Raw genomic sequence first — 16,073 nt, 5'->3', positions numbered from 1 at the left:
TCATGTACTGACTATGCCCACAGTCTGTTGTTTGGGCTTCAAGTCTCTTCCCAGCCCACCTCCCTATCCACTAAACTCCAGGATTAAATTGAAAAGTTTCTGTTTGACTTTTAAAGTCCCTCATATAACCTGGCTCCTTCCCACTTTTCCAATCTTTTTAATATTCTTCACAAAAGACATTCCATCTCTCAACTCTTGAGGTGTTCATCCCACTCCAAAACATGAAATTTTTCCCTTCTCAATTGCATATACTGGCTTCTTCCAAATCTCAGTTAAAGCTCCCCGTTTTACCAGAAGCCTTTTTTGATCTCCATTAATACTAACATCTTCCTTCTGTTATCTCAACACATCCTGTCTATATCTTGTTCAAACAGTCTGCATGCTGTCTCCCCTATTAGACAGTGAGCGCTTTAACAATAGGCCTGTTTCTGCAAGTTTCTCTTGTGTTCTCAGTGGCTTGGCACATAGCAGGCACTTCAATGCTTATTAAACACTAGGAATACAAAAGAGAGAAAGACAGTCCCTACCATCAAGGAGCTTACAATCTAATGGGGGAAAACAATATACAAAAGAAGCTATGTACAAAATAAACAAGAAATAATCACAAGAAAGAAAACACCTGGAATAAAGGGGTTGGGGAAGGCTTCCTGTGAAAGGAGGAATGTTATTTGGGATTTCAATGGAGCCAGGGAGCAGAGTAGAGGAGAAAGAATGCTCTAAGCAAGGAGGACAGTCAAAAAGCCAGAGGATCACTGTTAGAGGAGACCTGTTAGGGAGCAACGTATAAATGCTAGTTTACTAAAGGCTTTGAATGCCAAATAAAGCACTTCGTATTGCTCCTGAAGACAACAGGAAGCCATTGGAGTTTACTGAGAAAAAGGAAAGGAAAGAAACATGGTCAGACCCAAGTTTTAGGAAAAACCACTTTAGAGGCTGAATGGAGGATGGACTGAACTGGGGAGAGACTTAAAACACCAGCAGAATGCTACCACAGGCATCATTGCTTCCAAAATATAAAAAAACTGAAATATATGCAACTGAATTGTTAAGTTAAATGTTTTTCCTTGTTAAATTATTCAAGAGTGTGTTAAATCACTATGAAAAGTATTATGCTGGAGACATAGAAAATGAACACTAAAACAGTTCCTATCTTTCTCCACTAGATTGTAAACTTGTTGCAGACAGAATCTCTCTTCTGCCTCTTAGCACTTAGCACATAGGATGCACTAAATACATGTTTACTAATTAAGACAATTTCATTGTGGAAACGGCGAGTTGTACACATATGCATGTGTGAATGTGAATGAATAAAAATGTGATAAAAGCTAGACTGATTAGGACAAAGAATATAGCTACAAGAAAATGGTAGGAGATATCTAAAACTTTCAATTGAGGATTAGGGAGAGAAGTATAAATCAGTGAAGATGTTATTCATGGAGGTAGCACCCAAGATGGGTGTTAAAGGAAGAGGAATTCAACCACAGTAAACACAGAAGGAGTTCAGGGAGACAGAAGGAAGGTTGATAATTCAGTTCAGCTAGAATGAAGTATGGGAAAGCTAAGTATGCAATGGATATAGAGCATTGAACCTGGAATTTCTAGTCAGACTCATCTTTCCAAATTCAAACCTGGCCTCAGACACTTACTAGGTTTGTGTGATCCCATTTGCCTCAATTTCCTCATTTGTAAAATAAGTTTGAAAAGGAAATGGCAAATCATTTCAGTATCTTTGACAGGAAAATCTCAAATGCAGCCACAAAGAGTCAGACATAACTGAAACAATTCTAAAATAATAACTACAACAACAGAATAGAGTCTAAAGGGGAACAGTATAAAAAAAATGGAAAATAGAATTGCTAAAGCAAACCTCTAGGGAAAATTTATCTTTCTAAATACGTTCATCATCAAAAGATGGGGAAAAAAAGATAAAGTGGACTTAATTTTTAAAAAGACAGAAAACCAACAAATGTTAAATACTCAAATTCTTAAAATCAAAAAGAGATCAACAAAATTAGGCAGTAACTGTTATTAAACAATAAAGTATTGCTTAGCAACTAAATCAAGAATACATAATTTTGGCATTTAGGTCAAGAACAAAAGAGAAACTGAGACAAAATAAAGTAATTACAGTAGTAAAGTTGAGAAATAACCAAAGCCTCAACTATGGTAGTGACAATATGAATGGAGAAAAAAATATGAGAGGCAGATTTATATAAGGGAATAAGAGTCAAAGAAGATATTGTATGAAAGAGTTGATGATAATTCCATTAATGGAAACAGAAAAGTTGGTAAAAGGTCAAGTTTTAAAGAGAAAAACAATGAGTTCAATTTTTGAGAAGCTGACTATGAGAAATTATTTAACCATTCATTTACATCAAGTGGCTGGAAATGATGAAGAAATGCTCCAAGCCAGGATAGGATTATATAGATCTGGAGGTTATCTGCATAAAAAAATAATTGGAATCCCCATGAAAGTGGGTAGAATCAGAAAGATCCAAGGATAGAACTTTGTTGGAGTATCCATTAATTTTAACAACAGACATTTTAAAATCGCCAAAAAAAAAAAAAAAAAAAAAAAATCTAGGAGTGAATGCTTAAAAAGACAAATTAGATTAATTATAATCTCTGATTAAAAAGGAGGAAATTGCCAAAATCAAAAATAAAAATAAGAATTCACAACAAATTAAGAGAAAATAAAAGGAAATAATCTCAGAAATCATTTTGCCTTATACTAATGAAACTGATAGCGTAAAGTAATATTTACTTAAAAAAATTTAATGTATCAAGAACTATGTTAAGAATTTGAAATATAAAGACAAGAATGAAAAAGTCTATAATGTAAAGAAATTGATATCTATTGATACAGCTATTTTAAACAAGATGTTAATAGAAAGCTGAATACAAAATGTATATAATGCAGGTTTTGGGGGAAGGTCACTGGTATTTGGATAGGATCAGGATAGAAGTCCTTTAGATTAAGGTAGCAGTTGAATTAAGTGTGAAGATAGTTACAGATTTTACTAGGTGAAGGTAAGGGACAGAGTACATTCTAAGGAAACTTGTGCAGCAGCATGGAAATGGAAAACAACGTCAATACATGTTCAGAGAAGTTCAATAGGCATCTGGTAATATAGGACTGGAGTTCAGGAAACAGACTGGGGATAAATATACAGAGTAGTAATCAGAGAAATCATAGTACACAGTACATGGGAGCTCATAAACTCATCAAGAAAATTCAGAGGTAAGTTAAGATCCAGGCTAGAGCTTTGGTATAGAGCTAACATAGGGAGTAGGATGGTTGGGTCATTTGTTGGACGAATTCAACAAGGAGACTAAAAAGCAGTGGTCCATCCTCTTGTTGTTTGTCTTTCATTTTAGAAGAGGCCTAATCACATCATAGAGTGATGTCTTAACTTGTATATGAACTGTATTTAAGTGAGGCAGAGAGGCACATAGTCATCAGCCTTGTTCTCGGTTTTTGAGTCACTGAAATCCAGTAGCAAGTAAAACATCAGAACAATTGATGAAAGCTTGGAAGGCAAGGGATTACCTTGGTGTTCTCTATGTATGAGTGACTAAGCTCTAATCATTCTACAGTGACAACTGCAGCTGCTTGCACGGCCACTCATCTACCCATACTGTAGGGAAAATCTTTATATCCTTGGGGTAGACATCCCCCTAACTCACCAACAGGTTTGAGGCCTGTGGATTACTCTCAACCTGGTTTAGCCTGTCTGTTGAGGTTTACCAGGGTGTGGCTGCTGAGCATGCTCCAGCTTCTTGGAACCACAGGTGAGAGGAAGGTGAATCAGGTGGATGAGCAGTCCTGAAGGGCTCAGCAAGACCTCATACTAAAGATACTCGTCCTTCTAAGCACTCCATACATCCCTGGACAGACATGTAGGAAAACCAGGAGAGAACAGTATCACAAAAACTGAGAGAATAGAGGGTGAGCAGAAGCAGGGGAAGAAGATGATCAATTTTTGTCAAATACTGAATAGATCAAGAAGAATAGGACTGAGAAAGTGTCATAATAGTTGCCAATTAATGTCATTAATCCTGGAGAGAGAAAGTTCAATTAATCATGAGCTCAGAAATGATTGCAAGAGGTTTAAAAAAATGAAAAGGAATTGAGATAATGGAAACAATGAGCATGTTTTCTCCTCCCCAAGACTTTGGCAGTAAAAGAGAGAAGAGACATAGGATGATAACTTGAAGGGAAGGTAGGAAAAAGGGAAGACTTTTAAAGGAGGATGGAGATCTTGCCATTTTCCAAGCAATGGGAAGGAAATGGAGGGAAATAATCAAAATGACAATACTGCTGGAGTAAACAGGAAGGGATAGGAATAAGCCTTTGTGAGAAGAACTATCTCTTCCTCCAGAACTAGAGAAAAGGAGAAGATCTTGAGTGTAGAGTTGGCAAGAATAGCCATGTAACCGAATGTCAACAATATCATACAATCACACTAAGTGCATCCACTATAAATTTATGTTATATAATCTCAAAAGAGCCCTCACTACACTATACACATTCATTTACTTAATTCCATTCCCATCAGCACCTATTCCAAACCTTTTCTTCTATCCACGAGTCACATGTTACCATTTCTTCTCCCTTTAGTAGAGAACTTTCCAACTATTTTTTTCACTGAAATACTTGATAAGATTTTCTGCTGAAAGCAAGGGAGGAAAATAAATGAGTAGGCTACTGCCTAGAGAAGAAAAAAAAATGGAACAGGTATTAAAGGAAGATAAGAATAAATTGAGGCCAAAGACAGAACAGTTCTCTCTCTGATACTGGCTATATTGTATTTATATAATTTCATCCAAATAATATAGCTTTTTTTTTCTATAATCACATTCTTACTACCACCAGTAAGAGCAGATCCATACTATTCATTCATGTTTTCCCTTGTCAGAAGATGGATTACTGACAGGCAAAGAAGAATGAAGAAAGAAAAGAAAAACTTTAGATCAATAAATGGAAATATCTGTTTTTATGTTGCATTTTAATACCTGGGGTCAATATGGCTAAAACTACAAAGTCTTGAGAGAAAACTGGTATGCTTAATAGACACAGAAGGAATAATAATGTATGTTATTTGATCAGATCAGTCTGCATTTACAATTATTTTTGTTTCTCTAAACTATGATGAATTAATTTTATAATATATCAAGGACCTGTGAAATATCAGCCTGAGGACATCATAAATAGAATTCCTTCAATAAGGATCAAAACAAATCTACGACTTTGTAGTAAATCCTCTGAATGTCCAAGTGACAGAGAAATTATAGGGCTTGGGTACTATATAATTACTAAGTTTCAGAGACAGTAAGTTGTGACCAACAAAGTGCCAGTTTTAGAATTAAAATGATGAGAGTTCAAATCCTACTCCTTTTACTATCTACATGACCAGTGGTAAGGCATTTGAACTTTGGAAACTTACATTTCATCCATCTATAAAACAGGATATAAGTATTACTTTTGCTATCTACCTCACAGGGTTTTTGAAAAGCTTAAGAAAAACAAAATCTATATAAATTCTTTTGAAAACTTTAAAGTGCTATATTAATGTCAGTTTTTTAAAAAATTATATACCCAGCTGGGTAAGTAAGAAGCTCCTGGTGAACAAATATCCTTATCATTTCAACAGAGCCTCTAGCTCCAACCCAATTGCATTTTACAACATAAAGATAAGAGTATCACAACCAGGCTTGTGATAATTTATCATATAGGAAATTTATGTGTGTATAACCACAATGATACGATTCTGTAATCCAAAAGAAAACTGCTTATCATGGATAGTTCAATTCCCTTATATTAATCAAGTAGTCTACTTTACACATAACATTTTCCAAAGATTTTATCTTATTAAACACATGGGGAAAAAAAACAAAAATATTTTTCAGGAGTGGATTTTTACTGTGGGGGGAAAATGATAAAGGATGCAAGTACACTTTCAAAATACTATTAACTTAAACTAGTTTCTTTCTAAGAACATGAAAAAGCACCACTAAAGGAGCAAATAAACTATGTTGAGTCTGCAATTTTTCAAAGTCAGTCATCTATATTAAAAATAACTACCTATATAAATTATAGGAAAACTAAAATTTCCTTCACTTAAAGAACTTTGAATTGAATGTTCAGCATAAAAAAATTTGTATGAACTAAGATACTGTATTTACCCCCATTTTTTTTTTCCAGTATCTTCTAAGAATTTTACATTCTGAAGTGATTCCAGGCCAATTCCAATAGACTTAGGATAGAGAAAACCATCTACAGCCAGGAAACAAGACTATGGGGAATGAATGTGGATCACAACATAGTATTTTTACCTTTTTTGTTGTTGTCTGCTTGTTTTCTTTCACTCATTTTTCCCTTTTTTTGATCTGATTTTTCTTGTGCAGCATAATAAATGTGGAAATATGTTTAGAATTGACTTTTCAATAATGAGATGATTCAGACCAATTCCAATGATCTTGTGATGAAGAGAACCATCTATACCCAGAGAGAGGACTGTGGGAACTAAGTATGGATCACAACATACATATTTTCACTCTTTCTTGTTGTTATTTACTTGCATTTTATTTTTTCCTCATTTTTTCCTTTTTGATTTAATTTTACTTGTGCAAGATAATTGTATAAATATGTATGCATGTATTGGATTTAACATATATTTTTACCATATTTAATGTATATTGGATTACTTGCCATCTAGGGGAGGAAGGGGAGGAAGGGGAAAAATCAGAACACAGGGTTTTGCAAGGATTAATGTTGAAAAATTATTCATGCATATGTTTTGAAAGTAAAAAGCTTTAATTTTAAAAAAAGATGAATTCTTTAAAAAAGGAAGAAAAAGATGGGAAGACAGAGAAAGAAAGAGGAGAAGAAGAAGAATTGGCACACATTCAACTTATATTGGATTACTTGCTGTCTAGGGCAGTGGAGGTGGTGGGGAGGAAAGGAGAAAAAATATGGAACACAAGGTTTTGCAAGGGTGGATGTTGAAAACTATCTGTATGTATTTTGAAAAATAAAAAGCTATTTTAAAAAAAAAATTTATTTTGAACCACAAATTACAGGAAAAAAAAGGAGACCAACACTTCCACTTATAAGGAAATATAAAATCTTAAGAATAGAAATGGAAAGTTTGTGCGTATGTATATATATATATATGTATAAAGATTTTTATATTTTACAATTATCATCCCTCTTGAAAAAATTGCTACCTACCATATACATTAGAATGTCTCTAATCATCACCATAGCTGTCTGATGATCATTCCAAGCTTGATTTAGTGTTTGAAGAAAGTTGTTATTCAACGAATTTAGTACATCTTCTCGCACCTGCAACAGAAAAGATCGAGTTTAGTCTGAAGGGTTTATTAAAGAAAAAGTAGGGGCAGCTAGGTAGTGCAGTGGTTAGAGCACCAGTCCTGAAGTCAAAAGGACGGGAGTTCAAATCTGGCCTCAGATACTTAATACTTCCTAGCTGTGTGACCCTAGGCAAGTCACTTAAACCCCACTGCAAGAAAGAAAGAAAAAGAAAAATTTAACAACATTCATTTTTAAAGAAAACAATCTATAGAAAGTTCAATTTGATAAAATTTGCCCAGGTCAGGAATATGGGAGCCTTGATATTTTAAGTCTCTTATGTTATACTGTATTCTCATCTTTTTTAATGTAAAATTTTCAGGGCAGGATGGGGTAGAAGTCTGATCTGATGGAATTAAGAGGACTTCTTTTTTCTCTACAACAACATAACAGGACTAGAAACATTTAACAAATAACTTTATAATATGCCATATAAACATGCAAAGAATAATTATACACAAAATAAAGTTATGGCAAATTGCAAAATGTTATAAATTATAATAGATACAAGTCTCTGAGAGTGCTTTTAAAGGACAAAACAATTTTATTATGAAATATAACGAGCATGATAAAATTAGAACTACAATTTAAAAAAATAAAAATTCTGACAAATGTTTCAAGATGAAGGAATAAAGGAATAACAAGAATTAACACAATAGAAAGTAATAGAAGACTATCCTGAAAAAAAATCAAGAGACAAGTTAGAGAAGTACTAGGGGGTATATAAATAAGAAGTCCTGATACATAATCAATTTTTCGAAAGAGATAGTAGTGTGGATAAGGGGACTTAATGATCGGTGGACTCAAATTCCCCTTAGACACTTAACTGTGTGACCCTGGGCAAACCATTTAACCTTTCTGTGACTCAGTTTACTCATGTACAAAATAAGGAGGCTGGGTTTGATAGCATATAAGGTCCTATTCACTTCTAGAAGCTCTAAATTTATAATCTTGTAAAAGATACAACAATATCATTTGAGGGTTACAAATTATAATTGATTAAAAAAGGTACTATCAGATTCCAAAAACAAGCCTTATCTGACACATAAGAAGAAATACAAAGGGAGAGGGAAAGGGGTACAATCCATTTTTATCTTTTTACTATAACACAATAAGTCTGTCTTTCTATAAAAAGTAGAAGCAACCACAATAGCTCATAAGAGAATATATTTTGCCAATTCAAATATATTTGTGATGGAGAGAAATATCTGCATTTAGAGGACTATAGGGACTGACTGGAGCACAACATATTATTTTCACCTTTGTTGTTGTTTGCTTGGGCTTTTTTCCTCTCATTTTTTTCTTTTTGATCTTATTTTTCTTATGCAGCATGGTAAATGTGGAAACATGTTTAGAAGAATTGCACATGTTTAACCTATACCAGATTACTTGCTATTTAGGGTAGAAGAGGAAGGGAGAAAAATAGGGAACAATAGGTTTCATAAGGGTAAATGTTTAAAACTACCTTTGCATGTGTTTTGAAAAATAAAAAGCTATTATAAAATTTATATATATATATATATATATATATATATATATATATATAAAGATTTTTATATTTTACAATTATCATCCCTCTTGAAAAAATTGCTACCTACCATATACATTAGAATGTCTCTAATCATCACCATAGCTGTCTGATGATCATTCCAAGCTTGATTTAGTGTTTGAAGAAAGTTGTTATTCAACGAATTTAGTACATCTTCTCGCACCTGCAACAGAAAAGATCGAGTTTAGTCTGAAGGGTTTATTAAAGAAAAAGTAGGGGCAGCTAGGTAGTGCAGTGGTTAGAGCACCAGTCCTGAAGTCAAAAGGACGGGAGTTCAAATCTGGCCTCAGATACTTAATACTTCCTAGCTGTGTGACCCTAGGCAAGTCACTTAAACCCCACTGCAAGAAAGAAAGAAAAAGAAAAATTTAACAACATTCATTTTTAAAGAAAACAATCTATAGAAAGTTCAGTTTGATAAAATTTGCCCAGGTCAGAAATATGGGAGCCTTGATATTTTAAGTCTCTTATGTTATACTGTATTCTCATCTTTTTTAATGTAAAATTTTCAGGGCAGGATGGGGTAGAAGTCTGATCTGATGGAATTGAGAGGACTTCTTTTTTCTCTACAACAACATAACAGGACTAGAAACATTTAACAAATAACTTTATAATATGCCATATAAACATGCAAAGAATAATTAAACACAAAATAAAGTTATGGCAAATTGCAAAATGTTATAAATTATAATAGATACAAGTCTCTGAGAGTGCTTTTAAAGAACAAAACAATTTTATTATGAAATATAACGAGCATGATAAAATTAGAACTACAATTTAAAAAAATAAAAATTCTGACAAATGTTTCAAGATGAAGGAATAAAGGAATAACAAGAATTAACACAATAGAAAGTAATAGAAGACTATCCTGAAAAAAAATCAAGAGACAAGTTAGAGAAGTACTAGGGGGTATATAAATAAGAAGTCCTGATACATAATCAATTTTTCGAAAGAGATAGTAGTGTGGATAAGGGGACTTAATGATCGGTGGATTCAAATTCCCCTTAGACACTTAACTGTGTGACCCTGGGCAAACCATTTAACCTTTCTGTGACTCAGTTCACTCATGTACAAAATAAGGAGGCTGGGTTTGATAGCATATAAGGTCCTATTCACTTCTAGAAGCTCTAAATTTATAATCTTGTAAAAGATACAAGAATATCATTTGAGGGTTACAAATTATAATTGATTAAAAAAGGTACTATCAGATTCCAAAAACAAGCCTTATCTGACACATAAGAAGAAATACAAAGGGAGAGGGAAAGGGGTACAATCCATTTTTATCTTTTTACTATAACACAATAAGTCTGTCTTTCTATAAAAAGTAGAAGCAACCACAATAGCTCATAAGAGAATATATTTTGCCAATTCAAATATATTTGTGATGGAGAGAAATATCTGCATTTAGAGGACTATAGGGACTGACTGGAGCACAACATATTATTTTCACCTTTGTTGTTGTTTGCTTGGGCTTTTTTCCTCTCATTTTTTTCTTTTTGATCTTATTTTTCTTATGCAGCATGGTAAATGTGGAAACATGTTTAGAAGAATTGCACATGTTTAACCTATACCAGATTACTTGCTATTTAGGGTAGAAGAGGAAGGGAGAAAAATAGGGAACAATAGGTTTCATAAGGGTAAATGTTTAAAACTACCTTTGCATGTGTTTTGAAAAATAAAAAGCTATTATAAAAATTTTTTTAAAGAGAACATATTCCAACATTATATAATCAAACTTTGTTACCAGAGGTCAAAATAACATCTGTGGTTTAAGATCCATTCCTCTCTAAATTAAGAGATACTGTGGCTCAGCCATTTTTTTTCCTGTGCTCTGTAAAACACTCCACTTACAATTACATTTACATACACAAACATACACATACACATACTCATAAACATTGACTAAGTGACATCAATCAATCAACAATAAATCAAAACTAAAAGGTAGGAAGAAAATTAATTGTATGATGCTAACTTAGTATTAAAATAACATGTTTAAAAGGAAATTTTTAGCTATTCAGTACAACTGGACTCTTTTTGGAAAAAAAAATTAATTATTTTAAAAATATGTATTATGAACCAGAAATTGAAACAAGGTGATAACTCAATGGAATTGATGGAAGCAATGTTTGTGTGCTTGGGTTTATACCTTTAATAGTTTACACATTAGAGCTCACACACTAGAATTCACAAATACGGAGATACACAAAGTTAACTTTGTAACTTTGTGAATTCACACCTCCCATCCCACTCTTGGAGGAGGAGTCAACCTTTGAGTTTACACCTCTAAAAGAGCATAAAAAGAGCTTCAGTCAGTCAGTCAGTTCAGAAGATTGCCAGGAGTCCGAATTGAGCTAGAGGCAGAATCTGGCAGAGAAGCTGCAAGAGCGCTTGGAACCAAGGAGGGAGATAGGCCACCAGGAAAACTAATCGTGCAATTTTGGAGGAAGTAATAAAGACCTGAACTTTTAATATCTGGCTGTATTTGAAGTGATTACTGATTAGAACTGAAACTAAGGCTGCCTCCAGAAAACCTTCCCAAGAAACCTGCTCACAGAGAACCATCATATTATTTTTAGGGGAAAAAAAAAAAAGAACACCACAAATATGTAACAGCAATGAAATTTTATGTTGAAAGAGCAAATGATACTTCTAAACAAAAATCATAAATAAGATACTTTTCAAAAATTAAAATCCTCAGACTAAAATTGCTCTACTATTATCCCCAATGACAATTCAATAATCATAAATCCCATCTCTGATCTCTAAGTGTATATAACCTTTCGATGACTCAGGCAACTCTCTGACATTCTTAAGTAAGCACTGTTTTCCACTGGTAATTTATTTATTGGGAATTCCCCACAGCAAGAAAATGACAGATCCAATACAAAAACAAACAAACAAAACTCCCAACCCTATAAAAACATAACCACTTGTAAGAAAATTGAGTACTTTCAACTAATTACCCCTTTCCCCAAAAGAACAAAAGATGACTTATCAAGCATACCTGATATATTGGTAACTAAGGGGGAAAAAAATAGCCAAAAATGTCCATGATGTGGGCATTCAAAAAACTAAAATATAGTACCCTTGTTTTTTAATACTTAAATATCTATGCTCTCATCACTTCAAGAGTTCCTTGCAAGAATGCAGATCAAATCCATGCATGCCAGATAATCATATAAAACTATTTTTTTTTTTTTAACCAAAAGGTTCCCCATAAAGAGTTTATCTAAAGTTCTGGAAGCCTCCTCACTTTCTTTCAGCATTACAAAGGTACCAGTGAGGCCCTCTGGCTATGCATCTATTAACCTGCACTCTTACCAAATGCAATCATAACTTGCATATAATCCCTTGATGACAAAAGTTCCTCATCGGTTACATGTTGCAGTCTGCTCATATACACATCATACTTCTCCATGATATTCAACTTTAGGTCTTTGGACACAATAGTATTCCACTTCCTGCTGCCATAGACTTTTAAGAACTGAAAAAAATAGGTAAATTGGGCTTTTATGGGAAGTTTAGAGTAGGAAAAAAAGTCTTGCAATTTCCTAAAGGAACAAGTCTTTTTTCTTCTCTAACTCTAGGCAGACCTAGTTCATCTATTTATACTGTCTGTCATAAATACACAGACGGCTGGCCAAAATTTATATGGTGTGCAGATGTGACTGCTTATATTTTCCATCCATGTCAGTTCTGATCTCTGATACCAATTAGAACAAGGGTGAGAAAAGATGAGAACAAACATTTCTATAGCACTTATAAGGTGCCATGTGTGATACTAAGCACTTTACAGATATTACCTCATATAATTCTCAAAATAATTATGGAAGATAGGAGTTATAATCTCTATTTTACTGTAGAGGAAACTGAGAAAACCAAAGGTTAAATGACTTGTCCAAGGTCACAGTTATTAATGGCCTTAAACTGTATTGCAAGTCAGGTGTTTCTTACTCTAAAGACCAGCATCATATGTAATGGGAATAGACTAGAAGCATTCCCAATAAGATCAGGGTGTGAAACTAGGCACTGACCAGCACCTAACACCCCGTACCAAGATAAGGTCGAAATGGGTTCATGATACTTTAAGCAGATTAGGAGAACGAGATATAGTCTACCTCTCAGATCTGTGGAGATGGAAGAAATTTGTGGCCAAAGAAGAATTAGAGTTTATTATGAAATGCAAAATGGATGATTTTGATTGTATTAAATTGGAAAGTTTTGTACAAACAAAACCAATGCAGCCAAGATTGGAAGGGAAGGAGAAAACTGGGGAAAATTTCTGGAATTGACTCAACTTTATCAGAATACAAGCTATTCTCCAATTGATAAATAGCCAAAGGTTATGAACAATTTTCAGATGAAGACATTAAAGCCATTTCTAGTTATATTAACAAAAGCTCTAAATCCCTATTGATAAGAGAAATGCAAATTAAGCAGCTGTGAGGTACCAATACAAAACTCTTAGACTGGCTAAGATGACAGGAAAAGACATTGATGAATGTTGGAGAGATAAGGGAAAATTGGGACACTAATACCCTATTGGTGGAGTTGTAAATTGATTCAACAATTCTGGAGAGCAATTTGGAACTTTCCCCAAAGGGCTATCAAACTGTGCATACCCTTTGATCCAGCAGTGTTTCTACTGGGCCTGTATCCCAAAGAGATCAAAAAGGCAAAAGGATCCACATGGGCAAAAATATTTGTGGCAGTCCTTTCTGTAGTGGTAAGAAACTGGAAACTGAGTGGAACGTCCATCAGTTGGAGAATGGCCAAATAAATTATGGTACATAAATGTTGTGCAATATTATTATTCTATAAAAAATGATCATCAGGATGATTTCAGAAGGGCCTGGAGAAACTTCATGAACTGATCTAAAGGGAAGTAAAGAGAACCAAACACATAGAAACACACAAATTGTTGCACTCAGCAACAACAAATCTATGTGATGATCAATTCTGAAGGACATGGCTCTTTTTGGCAGTGAGATGATTCAGGTTAGTTCCAATGGTCTTGTGATGTAGAGAGCCATCTACATCCAAAGAGAGGTCTGTAGGGACTGAATGTGGATCAAATCATAGTATTTTCACTTTTATTGTTTGCTTGCATTTTGTTTTCTTTCTCCGTTTTTTGCTTTTTTTGATCTGATTTCTCTTGTGCAATATGTAATTGTAAAAATATGAATAAAAGAACTGCACATATTTAACACAGATTCCTTACTATCGAGGGGAAAAAAATTGGAACACAAGGTTTTTATAAGGGTAATGTTGAAAACTACGCATGTGTTTTGAAAATGAAAGGCTTCAAAAAAAAAAAAAAAAAGATCACACATCTAATAAAGAAACTAAGTTAAAATTTCAACTACAAAAATAAAACCAGCAACAATTAAAAAAAAAATGAGGCGATTCAGGTCAGTTCCAATCGGCTTGTGATGGAGAGAGCGCCATCTGTATCCATAAAGAAGACTGTTGGGATTGAATGTGCATAAAAACACAGTATGTTTATCTTTTCTATTATTTGCTGCTTTTCTTTTATCTCCCCTTCTCCCTGCTTTCATCTCATTTTTCTTGTGCAGCATAAGTATGGAAATATGTTTAGAAAAACTGCACATATTTAACCTATATTGGATTAAATGCTGTCCAAAGGAGGGAGGTAGAGGAAAAGAAGGAAGAATTTGGAACACAAAAATTTTACAAGGATGCAATGTTGAAAACTATCTTTGCGTGTATTTTGAAAATAAAGAAAAATTTCTACTTTTTTTTTCTTGCATTTTACAAATTTTCATCTGAGCTCTGAGTACTTGATGGTCTGTTATATTAACAGCTGATTCTGTAATTAGCCCTCCCATCAAAAACAGGTTAAAATGTTACCAATTTTTGTCATGTGTGATGCTAGCTATGTCGTGCTTAAAAAAAAAAGGAAAGAAAGCACAATGTTTGGCGTTTTAGAATTAAAATTGCTTATAATGTGACAGTATGTCACAATGTATATATAGTTTCCCCTGAATCACTTTCTTCCTAAAATTTTCAGCTCATCTACACTTATTCTTCAATGTACCAAGAAAAACAAAAAAACCTTCCAAAAGGCTAAGTAAGTAAGAGCTAACAATCCCAATCTGGTGAAGGAACCACAATTGCTAATCATTGAAAATATTATAGAGATGCACAGACAAATGTAGCATCCATGTGCATGTGTGCAAACATATACACATTGAATAATAAATTAGCATTAGAAGGGATTTTAGGGCATATCTAGTCTAACCCATTTCTGAACATAATCTCATCTACTACATTTCTAAAAAATAATCACACACTCTTTGCTAGAAAATCTACAGTAAATTCTTAAGAGAACCCCAGAGAATCAACTAAAAAGCTATTAGAAATAATCCACAACTTTAGCAAAGTTGAAGAATACAAAATACATATGAATCATTTGAATAGATGCCCATCAACTGGAAAATGGCCGAATAAATTATGGTTTATGAATGTTATGGAATATTATTGTTCTGTAAGAAATGACCAGCAGGATGAATACAAAGAGGACTGGCAAGACTTACATGAACTGATGCTAAGTGAAATGAGCAGAACCAGGAGATCATTATACACTTCGACAACGATATTGTATGAGGACATATTTTGATGGAAGTGGATTTCTTTGACAAAGAGACCTAAGTTTCAATTGATAAATGACGGACAAAAGCAGCTACACCCAAAGAACGAACACTGGGAAGCGAATGTGAACTATCTGCATTTTTGTTTTTCTTCCCGGATTATTTATACCTTCTGAAACCAATTCTCCCTATGCAACAAGAGAACTGTTCAGTTCTGCAAACATATATTGTATCTAGGATATACTGCAACATATCCAACATATAAAGGACTGCTTGCCATCTAGGGGAGGGGGTGGAGGGAGGGAGGGAAAAAAAATCGGAAAAGAAACGAGTGCAAGGGATAATGTTGTCAATATAAAGTAATCATTAAATAAAAATTAAAAAAAAATAAGTTAAAAAAAATTAAAAATAAAAAAATTAAAAAAAAAAAAAAAAAGAAAGAAAGAAATGACCAACAGGATGATTTCAGAGAGGCCTGGAGAGACTTACAAGAACTGATGCTGAGTGAAATGAGCAGGACCAGGAGATCATTATA

General features: G+C 33.7%; 1 protein-coding gene across 2 annotated transcripts in view; it reads right to left on the bottom strand.

Annotated features, from left to right (window-relative positions):
- CUL3 (cullin 3) overlaps positions 1-16,073 on the bottom strand; it is a 104,968-nt gene that overhangs the window by 41,357 nt on the left and 47,538 nt on the right. The window contains exon 3 of one of the 2 annotated variants that reach the window (XM_051983447.1): positions 8,974-9,087. In XM_051983447.1, coding sequence (XP_051839407.1) covers positions 8,974-9,087 — 114 coding nt within the window. Of the gene's footprint in view, positions 1-7,234; positions 7,349-8,973; positions 9,088-16,073 lie in introns of both variants that reach the window. The other variant, XM_051983448.1, reaches the window with a different exon arrangement.

The sequence above is a fragment of the Antechinus flavipes genome, chromosome 3, assembly GCF_016432865.1.
Source record: "Antechinus flavipes isolate AdamAnt ecotype Samford, QLD, Australia chromosome 3, AdamAnt_v2, whole genome shotgun sequence".
In the NCBI taxonomy this organism is placed as follows: Eukaryota; Metazoa; Chordata; class Mammalia; order Dasyuromorphia; family Dasyuridae; genus Antechinus; species Antechinus flavipes.
Note: the sequence above shows the minus strand (reverse complement) of the source record. Positions and strands in the feature narration are given on the sequence as shown.